General features: G+C 46.5%; 1 protein-coding gene across 6 annotated transcripts in view; it reads left to right on the top strand.

Moving 5' to 3' along the window:
* The first annotated feature begins 2,941 nt into the window (after positions 1-2,941).
* The window catches only part of AGK (acylglycerol kinase), a 115,826-nt gene continuing 103,181 nt past the window's right edge, over positions 2,942-15,586 (top strand). Inside the window, exons 1-3 of one of the 6 annotated variants that reach the window (XM_049894648.1) lie at positions 2,942-3,015; positions 8,005-8,251; positions 9,248-9,371. In XM_049894648.1, the coding sequence (XP_049750605.1) occupies positions 9,271-9,371 (101 nt within the window). In that variant the 5' untranslated portion in view covers positions 2,942-3,015; positions 8,005-8,251; positions 9,248-9,270. The other 5 variants (XM_049894645.1, XM_049894644.1, XM_049894649.1 and 2 more) reach the window with 5 other exon arrangements.

Genomic DNA, 15,586 nt, shown 5'->3' with positions numbered 1-15,586 from the left:
TCAAATTCTAATATAAAGATACAGGTTTAACCTAGTGGCTCTCAAGCTCATGGTTTTATTATTTGGTTGTTGTTATTTTTTTGTGGTATCTGTTAACTTTCCTCTGAAATGGTGCTCTATAAAACACACCACAAGCAATGCTGGTCTGGGTTAATATGCTAGGGAGTCTGACTTGTGAGGTCTGGACTACAGACAGTTGTGAACTCAGTGAAGACTCAATCTTTCAAAATAGTCCTTGGGCATACCTGCCAACCGAAGCTCAGAACATAAATTTATTTTAAAATACTTGCTTGTCACCTTCCTTGTTCCAGAAAGAATTATCGTAGAGAGTCAGATTTCAACGGCACAGTGATTATCTCCAGGGCTTCCAATGAAATGGTATCCTCTCACTTCCTTCCTTAGATCTCTCTCTCTTCTCCTTGGATACTGCCCACTTCTCCTAACCTGACCTTCCCAGCGTCCCCGAGGTTTCAACGTTACCTCTCACACCTAGTTCGAGTCCCTCAGTGCTTGTCAGTTTGATGTTAGGAAAACAATCAGATCAAATCAGTATTCACTCTACTATCAATTCTTAATCTTTCAGAATATTTTTGATCGGAATAAACAAGACTCTGGCTGGAAAATTTCAAATAGTCTGGGACAAAGCCCTCAAAAGGAATTGACATGGCTAACACCTTGATTTCAGATTTCCAACCTCCAGAACTGTGAAGGAATACATTTTTGTTTTTCTAAGCCACCTGGTTTGTGGTGCTTTTTGATGGCAGTGCTAGGAAACTAGGACCAGGAAACTAATAAGAGAGGGTTCTTACAAAGTCTTGGCTGCAGCAAGGAAGATAATCTTCCCCCCAGGAACGCCTTGCTTTCTCAAAAGGCCTCATTTACATGTTTCCAATCTGGGAGGAGTAGACGTGTGGACACTAAAGGTCACAATAAGGAAAGGATTTGAAGCTCAAATACCAAGGAACACTATTTCATACATTTTGTTAGGAGAAACAAAGTCTAAAGAAGTATCTGTAAACATAAAAAAAATCCATTAGCATCCTCTCACATTTCTCCCCAACCTCTCCCCCATCCCAACCCTAGGAGACCTCTAATCTCCGTCCCCCCCACCCCCCGCCATGGATTTTCATATTCTGAGTATTTCATGGAAACCCTGGTGGTGTAGTGGTTAAATACTACGTCTGCTAATTTAAGAGGTTGGCAGTTCAAATCTACCAGGCACTCCTTGGAAACTCTATGGGGCAGTTCTACTCTGTCCTATAGGGTTGCTATGAATTGGAATCAACTTGACGGAAGTGCGTTTTTTTTTTGGCTATTTCATATAAGTGGAATCATACAACTTGTATTCTTCTGTGACTTGCTTCTTTCACTCAGCATGATGTTTTCATGGTTTGTCACCATCTTATTCTTGGGTCCCCCTTTCCAAGCAGACGGAAACCTTTCTTAGATATCTTTCAGTAGACCTTACCTTGAGATTCCTGGGTCTAAACTGAACTACACCATCAATTCTTAATCCAATCCCTGGCAATGGAGGGGAAATTACTGTATATTAATGTAAACTGATGTAAACCAGCCCTGGGCACCAGCGTCAGAGTTATCTAGTCACCTACCATAGTTGTTAGTCACAGGCAGACGGGCCTGGGAAGTGAGTGGGGATTCCCTGAACAAAATCAGGTTTCTGGTTGGTGGATAAGGAAGTAAAGCACACACAGTACTTAGTCCAATATTGTAATTACCAAGGGAGTTAAGACTCGATGGTGGAAGGGGCCACGTTTGACCTGTGGTTTATTTTTTCTCTCGGTCTTCCCTTCTTCCTACCTTTTTGTCCTGCACCAACTCCCCCTGTACCAAGGCTCCCATCACCAGCCACTCCACGTCCCACCCTGCGATGAACTCTTTGCCCCGTCCCACCCTGCGATGAACTCTTTGCCCCGCCTAGCTAGGCTGAGCAGGGAAGTGGCAAAGGGAGGGAGAAGTGACCAAGAGGCGAGAGGCACTGTGCCCTCCTTCCAGGTACTCGACAGACAGAAGTTTAGCATGCTCTCTATGTAGCTTCGTGTGGTTGATGTATGCGATGAGCAGGGAGGTTACAGGAGCAGATGTATGAGAACACTGTACACACAGCAGCGAAAGCCCATCTCCTCAGTGAGTGAAAAATTAAGACCTGGGGCCACCTTAGACCGCGTCTGGATTCTTTCTCCCTGGTTTAGGCTCAGGTTCTCTCGCAGTCCTCCTCCCAGTAGGGACCTGGTTGGGAGTACTTGACAACATTACCTTAGAACAGATTTTGGACTAATGGCAAGCTACCGGGTCTCCTGTCGGTCTGCCACCATATTGGGGAAATTCTACAGACATTAGACGTAGGAAGACCCCTTCAGCACTGGGGCTCTTGGATGTCAGGCAGCTCGTGCCTCCAACGCCCTCAAGGGCCAGTGACGTTATTGATAGGCAACTGAGGTCAGAATTTCAATAAGTAGCCGGTACCACGTGTGGGGAGCCCTGGCGGCACAGTGGGTGAGAGCTATGGCTGCTAACCAAGAGGCCAGCAGTTCGAATCCAGCAGCCGGTCCTTGGAAGCCCTATGGCCCAGTTCCACTCCGCCCTACAGGGTCGCTATGAGTCGGAACTGCCTGGATGGCAATGGGTACCCGGGTGGCAGTGTGCCAGCTGGGAGAGCCACGAGCTGCTGCCCTTGGCAGAGCAGCGCCGTTCCCCGAGGGTCCCGGCAAGGGCTGGAGACCAGCAGTCCCGAGCGCCCGCCAGGAACTCATCGTGGGCCCTCGGGAAGCCCGCTCCGCCACCAGCCACGCCGCACAGACCAGGGAGCGCGGGGCGCATGCGCACGTCCACTCGGCCGGTCTGTCCGCGAGCGGACCAGCCCTCGCTGGCCGGCAGTCCTCCGGAACCATGTCTGAGGGCCGCTGCAGGCACCGGAGGGGCGCGTGTCGGCACCGCTGGGAGAGCGGAGGTGCTCACGTGACCCGGCACCGGAAGTTCTCAGGGGTCTCCCTGATGGTGAGAGCTGACTCTGCTTCAGTCCGTCACTCACAGACGGTCCCGGGGCCCCTGTCCAGCCCACCCACCCTGCCCTGTCTTGCTGGAATCCGAGGGCGGCGGGAACCCGAGGGTGGCCGGGGCCCGAGGGCGGTAGAACACGGGGGCGGCTGGGACCCGAGGGCGGTGGAACACGGGGATGGCCGGAACCCGAGGGCGGTGGCCGCGGTTTCCTGCGAACAAGCAGGGACCGTTGAGCGCGGACACAGGACGTCGTGGCGCGATCGGGACCGGCCGTGGTGAGTGCGGCAGCGCCGGTGCGGCTTCGGGGCGCGGCGCTCGCACCCGCAGGGCAGGGGCCCGGGACGCGGCCGAGGGCCCGGTAGCCGGGGCTGCGGGGCCGGGGGACGGTCTGCGAGCACCGCGTGCTCTGTCTGGTCCCGGGGAGCTCCGCCCTCCCTGCGGGCGCCGGGGGCCTGGGTCCGGGTCCCCGAGCCGTCGCTCCGGGTGGGACCCTCCGCTAATAGCGTCCTCGCTGGCCTCGCCGTGCGCATCTGTAAAACGGGGCGAGTGGCGTCGGTTCGGCTGGTGGGTTGGCGGGGGGCTCGCCGCCTGCTGAGAAAGCCCGCGCCTAACGGGAGGGGAGGACCGAGAGCGCGAGGCCCGGGGGGGCGGGGGGCGCGGGGCGGAGGCCCGAGAGCCCGAGGCCCGGGGGGGGCGGGGTCCCGAGAGCCCGAGGCCCGGGCGGGGCGGAGGCCTGAGAGCCCGAGGCCGGGGAGGGGGGCGGGGGGCCCCGAGATCCTGAAGTTTCGGAGGCCTTGGAAGACAACTGCGTTTCACAGGAGAGATGCTGATCTGGACGTATGGAATCTGTACTTTTGCGGAGACTTGGGATAAGAGTTGTGTGGTTACTCGGAAGTTACTTAGGTTCCCTGATTAAGCTCCGTGTCCTGGAGCAGCGGAGCCAGTGAAGCGTAGTCCAACTCAGAAAGAGGGAGAACGTGGATGAAGGGGGCGTAGACGTCACGGGGCCTGGCGGCGACACCCTGTCTGTGTGGAGCCCCAAAGGGCAATTTCACGTTAGAGCTTACAGAATCTTAGGAGAGTTAAAGTGCTTTCGCGGCCCGCAGATGGCATCGCCAAAGGAGCTGTGCGTTACAAGACAGTGAAGAAGGACTCTCAGAGTAAAGAGATACACAACGAATACCTGGACTCCAGTTTTCCTGTGGGGGTTGTAAGCCGCTGGTGGTCGGACAGAACAAAAGGTTGTTTGCATCAGTTTAAAACAAAGAACAAAGTCATTAACATTTGGTCAAAACAAAGTCATTAACAGAGGTACGTGAAGGCGGCAGGCAGATGAAGGAGAACCTTACAGGTTTATTATGGCATTGGTTATGTCAAGCTCTCTGTCACCCATTTTGAAAAAGAAAACCATGCTGGGGAGTATTGGGGTCACACTTAGAAGGAATATACATTATTAGCTAATATATTGTATGTTGTGATGACAGTTTACATCCTTATAGAAAAATTTACAAGGCATGTTCACAACCCTGTCTGCAAATGAGGCCATAGAGCAGGTGGTGTACCCTCATATTGTTGTTATCAGGTGTCACTGAGTTGGTTCCAACACGGCAGTCCCATGTACAACAGGACAAAACCCTGCCCCATCCTGAGCCATCCTCACTATCGTTGCTACGTTTGACCCTGTAAATGAGGGCTAGAATCCAGGCCCCAGGAGCCTGGAGCAGTAGTCTTTCCATTGCACCAGGTGGCCTGCATATTTCCACATTGTTTTTTAGAATACTTGAGTCATTCGTCTGTGACAAAAGGGAGCTCCCTTGGGTCAAGACTTTTATCGACTCTGTTTGTCTTCTAACTTTTTATTGGCATTCTTCTCACTCTCTTCCCTCTGCTTGTGTGATTTTATCTGCACTCAAACTTCTCCTTTATACCAAAAAAATGAAAAACAACCAATTGCCGTTGAGTCGATTTCGACTCATAGTGACCCTGTAGGACAGAGTAGAACTGCCCTATACAGTTTCCAAGGAGCACCTGGTGGGTTTGAACTACCAGCCTTTTGGTTAGCAGCCATAGCACTTAACTACACCACCAGGGTTTCCTTTACACCAGTGAGTCAGAAATCCTTATCTTTTGTCCTTACAGTTTCTCCTTGCTTCAACTGCTCAGTCCAGGCATCCACAGGACATTTCCCACTTGGATGCCCCACAGGCATTTTAAACTTATTGTCTCCTAAACTTCCTTTCTCCACAGAGCTACATTCCAAATCTAAATGATTGCAGTCGTGATCCACCCAGTTGCCCAGGCACTGAACCTGACTTGGTTTCTCCTCTCTCATCTTCAACTAGTCCTGCCAAATTCTGTTTTCCAGAAATCTACCGAATCTGTCTTTTCTATCTCCATTGCTCCTTCCTTCATGTAGGTACTAGAGATTATGGTAGTAAATTCCTGATGGCCCTTGTTAGCTTTAATCTCAGCTTCTGCCACTCTTTTCCATTCTCCTTTTTTTTTTTTTTTTTAAATCAAAGTGGCCTTTCTACAGTCCATATGATCGTGTCACTTAAATCCCTTCACAGGTGTTTTGTCATCTTTGACGTGACATCCAAAGCCCCTAGCATGCATTCAAAGTCTTTTCTGGCCTTTTCTGCATGCCCTCGTCCATCATCCTTTGTCTCCAAACCACTGATTCTCAAAATGTGCTATGGTGAAGCCCTCCCTTAGAATCATGGAAGTACTTGCTAAAAATGAGGACGGCAGCCCAAAACCAAAAAAAAAAAAAAAAAAGCCAAACCCAGTGCCGTTGAGTCGATTCCGATGACAGCCCACTTCCAGGGTGAATCAATTTCAGGGCGTGGGGGGAGGATAGTGTCCAAGAATCTGCATTTTAAATAAATTCTGTACTAAAGTTTCAAAATCCCTGTTCTAGACACTCCTCCACGTTTACCCTTTTCTCTGTCCATACCTGTCTCTCTACCTGTGTTTCCCCGAGCACACCTTGCTCTCCTTTATGCCTTTGTGCGCATCAACTTCTTTAGCTCCTTGGTAACTCCTACTCATCCTTCAAGATTCAGCTTAAATGACCCTCTCACTGGGGAGCCTTCCCTGACCACAAACCACCCCCTCTAGGTTGGGTCTGTCCTTGGGACTCTCACAGAGCCTGTGCTCACCCCTCGTCTTTGTTACGTAGTGCTGCTGTGACAAAAAAATATCACTCCTGGGTGGCTTTAATGAACACATTTATTTTCTCATAGTTCTGGAGACTAAAAGTCCAAATCAGGGTCACAGCTTTGGCAATTCCTAGTTTCTGGTGTCTGCTGGCGATCCTTGGTGTTCCTTTGCTTGTAGACAGCCCCTCACATGGCATCTGTCTCCTCTCCCGTGTGTGTGTGCGTGTGCGCACATTAACGCGCATGCCTGTGCCTCTGTCTCCTGCTTTTTATGACCAAAAGTACCCTTCGACGTTGAGTCGATTACAGTTCTTAGCGACCGTATAGGACAGAGCAGAACTGCCCCATAGAGTTTCCAGGGAGCAGCTGGTGGGTTTGAACTGCTGACCTTTTGGTTAGCAGCCAAGCTCTTAACCACTGTGCCACCAGGGACACCTCTCCAAAATAATCAGACTGAAGACAGTCCTCCTGTATGCCCTCATTAGCATAACAAAATAAAACCCCTATTTCCAAACTGGGCCACATTCACAGGTTAGGACCTCAGCATAACTCTCTGATGACAGAGTTCAGTCCATAGCACCTCTCCTCGTTCATCCCACTTGACTGTGGTTGTGAGTTTAACAGTTGTGAGCTCCTGAGAATAGAGACTGGTCCTTCTCCACCCTAGCTCCTGGCACAACGCCTGCACACAGGTGCCTGTTAAAGGGGTGGAGAGGAGTTGTTTATGGGCCAGATGTGCCTACGGGACCCTGTCTCTGCTGGCCTGGACTATGCCAGATTACGGGAGGGTGGGCTTCTGGCACCGGCTTCATTGTTGCTTGTGAGAAGGATGTTTCTTGCTTTGAGAGAAGTTTTATCCAATGGTGTTTAGAAGGACTGGAATCTTTAGTGAGAGCAACTTTTTTTTTCTTGGTTTATTTACCTCCCTGACCCACAAATTTAAAGATGTTAAATTGCTTCAGTTTTTCACTGTTTAAAAAGTAGTATATATTCATTACGGGGCCCTGGTGGCTCAGTGGTTAAGCATTTGGCTTCTAACCAAAAGGTCTGCAGTTCAAATCCACCAGCCACTCCTTGAAAACTCTATGGAGCAGTTCTACTCTGTCCTATAGGGTTGCTATGAGTTGGAATTGACTCAGTGGCAACAGGTGTTTTGGGTTTTTATAGAAAACTTAGAAATACCTGGGTGGGGCAGAGAGTTAAGTGTTTGACTACTAGCTGAGAGGTTGGTGGTTTGAGCCCACCCAGAGGCACCTCAGAAGACAGGCCTGGTGTTCTGCTTCTGAAAGGTCTCAGCCTGGAAAACCCCGTGGAGAAGTTATATTCTATACACGTCCGGTGGCCATGAGTCAGAAGCAACTGAACATATTGTTGTGTGTTGTTGAGTTGCTTTCCACTCAAAGCAACCCTATAGGACAGGGTAGAACTGCCTCATAGGGTTTCCCAGGTTGAAATCTTGATGGGAGCAGAGCGCCAGGTCTTTTCTCCTGTGGCGCTGCTGGTGGCTTCAAACCTCCGACCTTTTGGTTAGCATCCAAGTACTTAACCATTGCGCCACTTAGAAAATACATTGCAATTTTAAAAATAAAATAAATATCACCCATCATCCAACAACCAAGGGGGTACTATTTTTAAATTTTTTGCTTATTTCTGTTGGTACTTTTTCCAGTTACATTCATGTTTGAACATAACCGGGATAATACCAATGATATATGGCTTTTCATCTTGTTGATTTCACTTAACATTTTATTTTGAGGTTTTTACACATCAGTAAAAATGCTCAGTGAAAAACATTTCATAACTGCATAACTTATTTATTCAACAGATCTTTACTGAATGACTGTCATCCGCCAGATCTTACCGTAGGCCCTGGGGAGACCACCGTGGCCAGAATAGTCCAAGTTCTTCCTCTCTGGAGTTCCAGTTTAGTGCGGTGAGCTGATATGCAGGTCAGCACGTGGCTAGAGGATTCATCAGACCGTTAGAGCCAGGAAGACAACAGCAGGATAAGGCTGTGTCACAACCTTGCTTTTCAGAGAAGTTATCCCGATTTACCTTCCCTTCAGGAGTGTGTAAGAGTCTCTACCTCATTTTATCTTGTTATAAGTGAATATGATCATTTTTTAAAAATGTATTGATTTTGTAGGTGAATAGTGATAAACCTGAAAACCCAAGCCCACTGCCATTGAGTCGACTCCAACACATAGTGACCCTATAGGACAGAGTAGAACTGCCCCATAGGGTTTCTAAGCCTCTAGTCTTTATGGAAGCCAGCTGCCACATCTTTCTAATGTTGAACTGCTGGTGGGTTTCAACCACTGACCTTTTGGTTAGCAGCTGAGTGCTTAACCACTGCACTACCAGGGTTCCACTTTGAATAGTGATTAAAAAAAACGATTCCTGTTGAGCTGATTGTGACTTATAGTGACCCTGTAGGACAGAGTAGAACTGCCCCATAAAGTTTCCAAGGAGCAGCTGGTAGATTTGAAATGCCTACCTTTTGGTTAGCAGCTGAGCTCTTAACCACTGTGCTAGTCTGTTGTAACTCCTGTAACTCTGGAAGTTGGACATTTTTATGAAGCCGCATGTACTTCCTCTCCAGTGAGTTTCCTCTATGTGTGCTCTGCTCATTTCTCTGTCAAGGGCCAGGTGTTTTCTTATAGTTTTGAATAAGCCCTTTACATTACTAACTGTTGGCTCCTTTGCATGTAATGGATGGACATGTACTCTTAGTGGCTTAGTGAGAGTGTAAGAGAAAGAAGAAGGGAAGAAGGCTGGACTTCGCTTCCTCTCTCTTACTACTGTCCCCCTTTCCTCCTAATACAGTGAGGAAAAAGTGCCCTGAGAAGGAAAGGAAGGTGCACTTAGGTGGAAGGAAGTGGAGAGAGTAAGAACAGAAGGTAGGGCTGGGTGGGAGCTGGCCCGGATGAGGCCAGTAGGGAGAAGATGTAGAAGCCGCCAGTCAGGGAGGGCAAGAAGCAGGGGGAGGGTGAAAGGAGGGCAGGGAGAGTGAGAGGGGGTCTGTGTGCTGGCCTTGGGTATCAATGGTTTTCTTTTTTCTGTTCCAGGCTCTGCAAAGCCAGCAGAGAAGATGACTGTGTTCTTTAAAACGCTTCGAAATCACTGGAAGAAAACAACGGCTGGGGTCTGCCTGCTGACGTGGGGAGGTCACTGGCTCTATGGAAAACACTGGTAAATATCTGATGTCCTCCTCCCCTGTCTCCCAACAACACTGAAAAACACTTGACAGCCCCCATCCTTCCCCCAACAATGCTGGGAAATACCTCACAGCCCCCCCACTTTCCCTCCAGCAACACTGGAAATACTTGACAGCCCCCCTCCTTCCCTCAGCAATGCTGAAAATAGCTGACAGCCCTGCACCTTCCCTCTAACAACACGGGGAAATACCTCACAACCCCTGACCTTCCTCCCAACAACAAAAAAGCCCAAAAGAGCCTGAGGCTGAAATCTTATTCAGCTGTGTTGGTGTCTATACGATGTTGTGGTGCATAGGACAACAGTGTTATTAAAACAAAAACAACCCAAGGGAACTTCTTGTGGTAACGAGGTCTATATAATTGGAACTTTGCAGAGCTGTTAGCATCGTTCCTCAGTGTAGATAGATGATCGTAGTGAGGGAACTGAGGCCTAGCCTCAAGAGAGCAGTCGCCTCCAGAGTGGTGGTCAGCAGCGCCGGGCCTCCTGTGTCCTGAGGGTTTCTACTGTCAGGTCCCAGGTAGCATTCAGTCCATCCTCCCCCCCGGCGGTGCACTCACGGGCCAGCTTCCTCTGCCCTGCTACTTTCCTCCACTCCCCTTTGGCCTGGGTTAACTTAAATAAATTGGTCTTTCAAGCCCTTTGTGTGAATAAGGAATTGAATGAAGTCTTGGGTTTTTTTAGCCTTCAGGCCAGAAGGGGGAAGCAGAGAGTGCTAGTGTTCCGCTTCAGGTTGACCGGGGTCCTAAGATTTAAGTCAACAGAAGTTTTTGTATAAAAATTATGCTAATTATTATTAAGACAGCCAGTCAAATTGCAGTCTTTGGGAGATGCAGGAAATCTTAAGTGTATAACAACACTCTAAAACTTAAGTGTCTTAAATAACAGCTTTGTTAAACAGAAAACAGCGCAGTTATGCTCTTGAATGTAGGTCTCCACCCTGGAAAGGAGACTCAGGCTGACACTTGGTGAATGTTCTCAGTTCACCCCTATCAGGAATAACTCTATGATGTAGAATGGTGTCTGCTTTTCTGCAGCCATGTGGGAAGACAGCATTTCCCCCTTTTTTTTCTAAATTTTTTTTTTAAATATTCTCATAGCAAAGAACTCAAATTCCATTAGCATCTACAGAAGAGAACAGTCCTGAGAAGCCTAAAATTTGTGGTGTAGAAAAAGAGAAGGACAGAGGAAACATTTTGATAAATGGAACATGAGGCACGTCATATTTGAACCAGTAAGTGACATGATAAACGGAGAAAAGATTGAAGTTGTCAAGGATTTCATTTTACTCAGATCCACAGCCAACACCCGTGGAAACAGCAGTCAAGAAATCAAACGACTCATTACATTGGGCAAATCTGCTGCAAAAGATCTCTTTAAAGTGTTGAAAAGCAAAGATGTCACTTTAAGGACTAAGGTGCGCCTGACCCAAGGCATGATGTTTTCAGTCACCACGTACGCATGCGAAAGCTAGACAGTGAATAAGGAAGACTGGAGAAGAATTGATGACTTTGAATTGTGGTGTTGGTGAAGAATGACTCTGTCCTTGTCTTCTTCTGACCCTGTCTCATCCTTCCATACCCTGAAAGTCAGCCCCTGCGTTCTAGCAGTCTTTGGAAGAAGACCTGTTCTCCATTGCCTCTCTCCACCTGTGCTTATGTTCTTCCTTCTACCTGGAACGCTTCTCCCCTTCTTCACCTGGCCAACAACTTCAGAACGTATGTCAGAAAACCAGGTTAAGTAATGGCAACATTATTACAATAAGAGGAAAAGAAAACCAACATATCCTGCGTGACTGCTTTGTACCTGGCGCTGGGCTAGTCTTCCCATTGACAGGGTCTACATTTAGCCCTTAGAACTGTACACTGAGAGAGGTAGTATCATTTCCACCTAGTAGATAAGGAAACAGCCTCAGAAGAGTGAAGCAACTTCCCTGATATCGTATGGCTGTGTATTGGGGGAGCTGGGATGTGGACCCAGATTGGTCACACTCTGTCATGGATTGAATTGTGTCCCCCCTAGAAATATGTGTCAACTTGGTTAGGCCATGATTCCCAGCATTGTGTGGTTGTGCTCCATTTTGTGATTGTAATTTTATGTTGAGAGGATTAGGGTGGGATTGTAACACCACCCGTACTCAGGTCACATCCCTGATCCTTATCCCTGGGGTATGGCCTGCACCACCCTTTATTTCTCAAGAGATGAAAGGGAATCAAGCAGAGAGTTGGGGACCTCATACCACCAAGAAAGCACCAGGAGCTGAGCACATCCTTTAGACACCACGGTCCCTGCAATTGAGAAGCTCCTCGACCAGTGGAAGATTGAGGAGGTGACAGACAGAGAAAGGCTTTCCTTGGAGCCGACGCCCTGAATTTGGACTTGTAACCTATTGGACTGTGAGAGAATAAATTTTGTTAAAGCCACCCACTGTGCTATTTCTGTTACAGCAGCACTAGATGACTAAGACACGCTCCAAATCCCATTTCCTTTTTTGCTGGTGAAAGGCTTTGCTCATTTCAATGGGCAAATTCTGCTGTATTTGTTCATGGCATTACTTTTTAAGTGCTTTTCATGTTACTTCACTGAAACTGCTCTGTTATGATCCAGTTGCATTTTTAATTGCTCAGGTAGAACACAGCTCTTTAAGTGGACAGCACGTTTATTAACGTTTAATGTAGATTACAGGTGAAAGCTGAGCCCATTGCCTAAGGCCCTACCCCTGCATTTCAAACTCCCCACCTCCCAGCTCTTGCATTGCTGGCTGCCCTTGCCCTTTGTGGTTGCTCTTTGCATAGGTCTTCCCTTGTTTTTGTCTGACTCTTGCTCTTTTTCTGCCTTTTACTCACTCTTCTTTCCCCTTCACGTTGCTGTTTTTACTGTTGTTTCTCTCTCTCTCTTTTTTTTTTTTTCTTTTTTGCCCCCTTTAGCCATTTGTGATGTCTACCCATTGCCACTGCATCGAGTTGATTCTGATTCATAGCAACCCTGTAGGACATAGTAGAACTCTCCCGCAGGGTTTCTAAGACTGTAAATCTTTATGTAGCAGACTGTCACATCCGTGAGTCCCTGACCATTTGGTTAATAGCCAAGCAATCACTGCTCCACTGTTCACAATATATGTTGTTGCTGTTAGGTGCTGTTGAGTTGGTTCTGACTCATACAGTGACCCTATGTATGAAATACTGCCTGGTATAATATTTTTTGTAACAACCTCCCCCAGGCCCCTGAAGCCCTGTTTCTTTTTATTAGAGAATGGTAATTAGAAACCAAAATTTGGCAGCAGAGTGTGCTTTTTGCTACTGGGGTTCACTGCATCTAGGCCATCTCAGTGGACAGAGCTGGGAAATACATTTATGCATGCTGAAATCACATGCCATGCCACTCTGTGATCCACATCACTTTTATTACAGTATGTTGTTATAATTGTTCTATTTTATTATTATTGTTATTAATCTCTTATTGTGCCTAATTTATAAATTAAATTTTATCATGTATGTACATATAGGACAAAGCATAGTACATATAGAGTTCGGTACTAGCTGCGATTTCTGGCACTGAGGGGGGCCCTGGAACGTATCTACCATGGATGAGGGGGATTACTGTATTAATAAGTACTGGTGTTTGGGATGCAAAAGTTGGAAACAAAGAAGGAACGGTAGTTGGAAAATATGACCTTGGTGATAGAAATGATGCTGGAGATTGCACGATAGAAATTTGCAAGACCAGCGACTTCTTCATTGTAAATACCTTTTTCAACAACATAAATGGCAGCTATACACGTGGACCTCGCCAGATGGAATACATAGGAATCAAATTAACTACATCTGTGGAAAAAGACAATGGAGAAGCTCAATATCATCAGTCAGAAGAAGGCCAGGGGATGACTAGAGCAGACCATCAATTACTTATATGCAAGTTCAAGTTGAAGCTGAAAAAAGTTAAGACAAGTCCCTGAGAGCCAAAGTATGACCTTGAGCATATCCCACCTGAATTTGGAGATCCATCTCAAGAATAGATTTGATGCATTGAACGCTAATGACCGGAGACCGGACAACTTGTGGGATGACATGAAGGACATCATGCATGAAGAAAGCAAAAGGTCATTAAAAAGACAGGAAAGAAAAAGAAGGCCAAAATGGGTGTAAGAAGAGACTGAAACTTGCTCTTGAACAGAGTAGCTAAAGTGAATGGAAGAAATGATGAAAGAGCTAAACAGAAGATTTCAAAGGACTGCATGAGAAGATAAAGTATCATAATGAAATGTGTAGAAACCTGGAGCTAGAAAACCGAAAGGGAAGAACATGGTCAGAATTTCTCAAGCTGAAAGAACTGAAGAAAAAATTCAAGTCTCGAGTTGCAATATTGAAGGATTCCATGGGCAAAATACTGAACAATGCATCAAAAGAATATGGAAGAAACGTTACTAACAATGCAAAAGAGAAACTAGATAACTGGGAGCTCCTAAAAATCAAACACGTGTGCTCATCCAAAGACTTTACCAAAAGAGTAAAAAGATTACCTACAGAGTGGGAAAGAGTTTTTAGCTATGACGTTTCCATCAGCGCCTGATCTCTAAAATGTACATGATACTACAAAAACTCAACTGCAAAAAGACAAATAACCCTATTAAAAAAGGGCAAAGAATATGAAGAGACACTTCACTAAAGAAGACATTCAGGTAACAGGTACATGAGGAAGTGCTCATGATCATTAGCCATTAGAGAAATGCAAACTAAAACTACAAAGAGATTCCATCTCACTCCAACAAGGCTGGCATTAATCCAAAAAACACAAAATAATAAATGTTGGAGAGGTTCTGGGAGAGACTGGAACAATTATACACTGTTGGTGGAAAAGTAAAATGGTACAAGCACTTTGGAAATTGATTTGGCGCTTCCTTGAAAAACTAGAACTACCATACAATCCAGCAACCCCACTCCTTGGAATATATCTTACAGAAATAAGAGCCTTTACATGAACAGATATATATATATACATGCACACCCATGTTCACTGCAGCACTGTTTACTATAGGAAAAAGATGGAAGCAACCAAGGTGCCCATCAACAGATGAATGGATAAATTATGGTATAGTCACACAATGGAATACTACACATCGATAAAGAACAGTGATGAATCCATGAAACTTAATAACATGGAGGAATCTGAAAGGCATTATGCTGAGTGGAATTGCTGTTGTTGTTGTTAGGTGCCGTCAAGTTGGTTCCGACTCATAGCGACCCTATGCACATCAGAACGAAACACTGCCCGGTCCTGCGCCATCCTTACAGTCATTGTTATGCTTGAGCTCATTGTTCCAGCCACTGTGTCAATCCACCTCGTTGAGGGTCTTCCTCTTTTCCCCTGACCCTGTACTCTGCGAAGCATGATGCCCTCCTCTAGGGACTGATCCCTCCTGACAACATCGCCATCCTTGCCTCTAAGGAGCATTCTGGCTGCACTTCTTCAGAGACAGATTTGTTCTTCTGGCAGTCCATGGTATATTCAATATTCTTCGCCAACACCACAATTCAAAGGCGTCAGCTCTTCTTCAGTCTTCTTATTCATTGTCCAGCTTTCACATGCATATGATGTGATTGAAAATACCATGGCTTGGGTCAGGCACACCTTAGGCTTCAAGGTGACATCTTTGCTCTTCAACACTTTGAAGAGGTCCTTTGCAGCAGATTTGCCCAAAGCAATGCGTCTTTTGATTTCTTGACTGCTGCTTCCATGGCTGTTGATTGTGGATCCAAGTAAGATGAAATCCTTGACAACTTCAGCCTTTTCTCCGTTTATCATGATATTGCTCATTGGTCCAGTTGTGAGGATTTTTGTTTTCTTTATGTTGAAGTACAATCCAAACTGAAGGTTGTGGTCTTTGATCTTCATTAGTAAGTGCTTCAAGTCCTCTTCACTTTCAGCAGGGAAGGTCGTGTCATCTGCGTAACGCAGGTTGTTAATGAGTCTTCCTCCAATCATCATGCCCCGTTTTTCTTCATATAGCCCAGCTTCTCGGATTATTTGTTCAGCATACAGATTAAATAGGTATGGTGAAAGAATACAACCCTGACACACACCTTTCCTGACTTTAAACCAATCAGTATCCCCTTGTTCTGTCCGAACAACTGCCTCTTGATCTATGTAAAGGTTCCTCATGAGCACAATTAAGTATTCTGGAATCCTATTCT

The sequence above is a fragment of the Elephas maximus genome, chromosome 8 (assembly GCF_024166365.1).
Source record: "Elephas maximus indicus isolate mEleMax1 chromosome 8, mEleMax1 primary haplotype, whole genome shotgun sequence".
In the NCBI taxonomy this organism is placed as follows: Eukaryota; Metazoa; Chordata; class Mammalia; order Proboscidea; family Elephantidae; genus Elephas; species Elephas maximus.
This window is presented reverse-complemented; position numbering and strand designations above follow the sequence as displayed.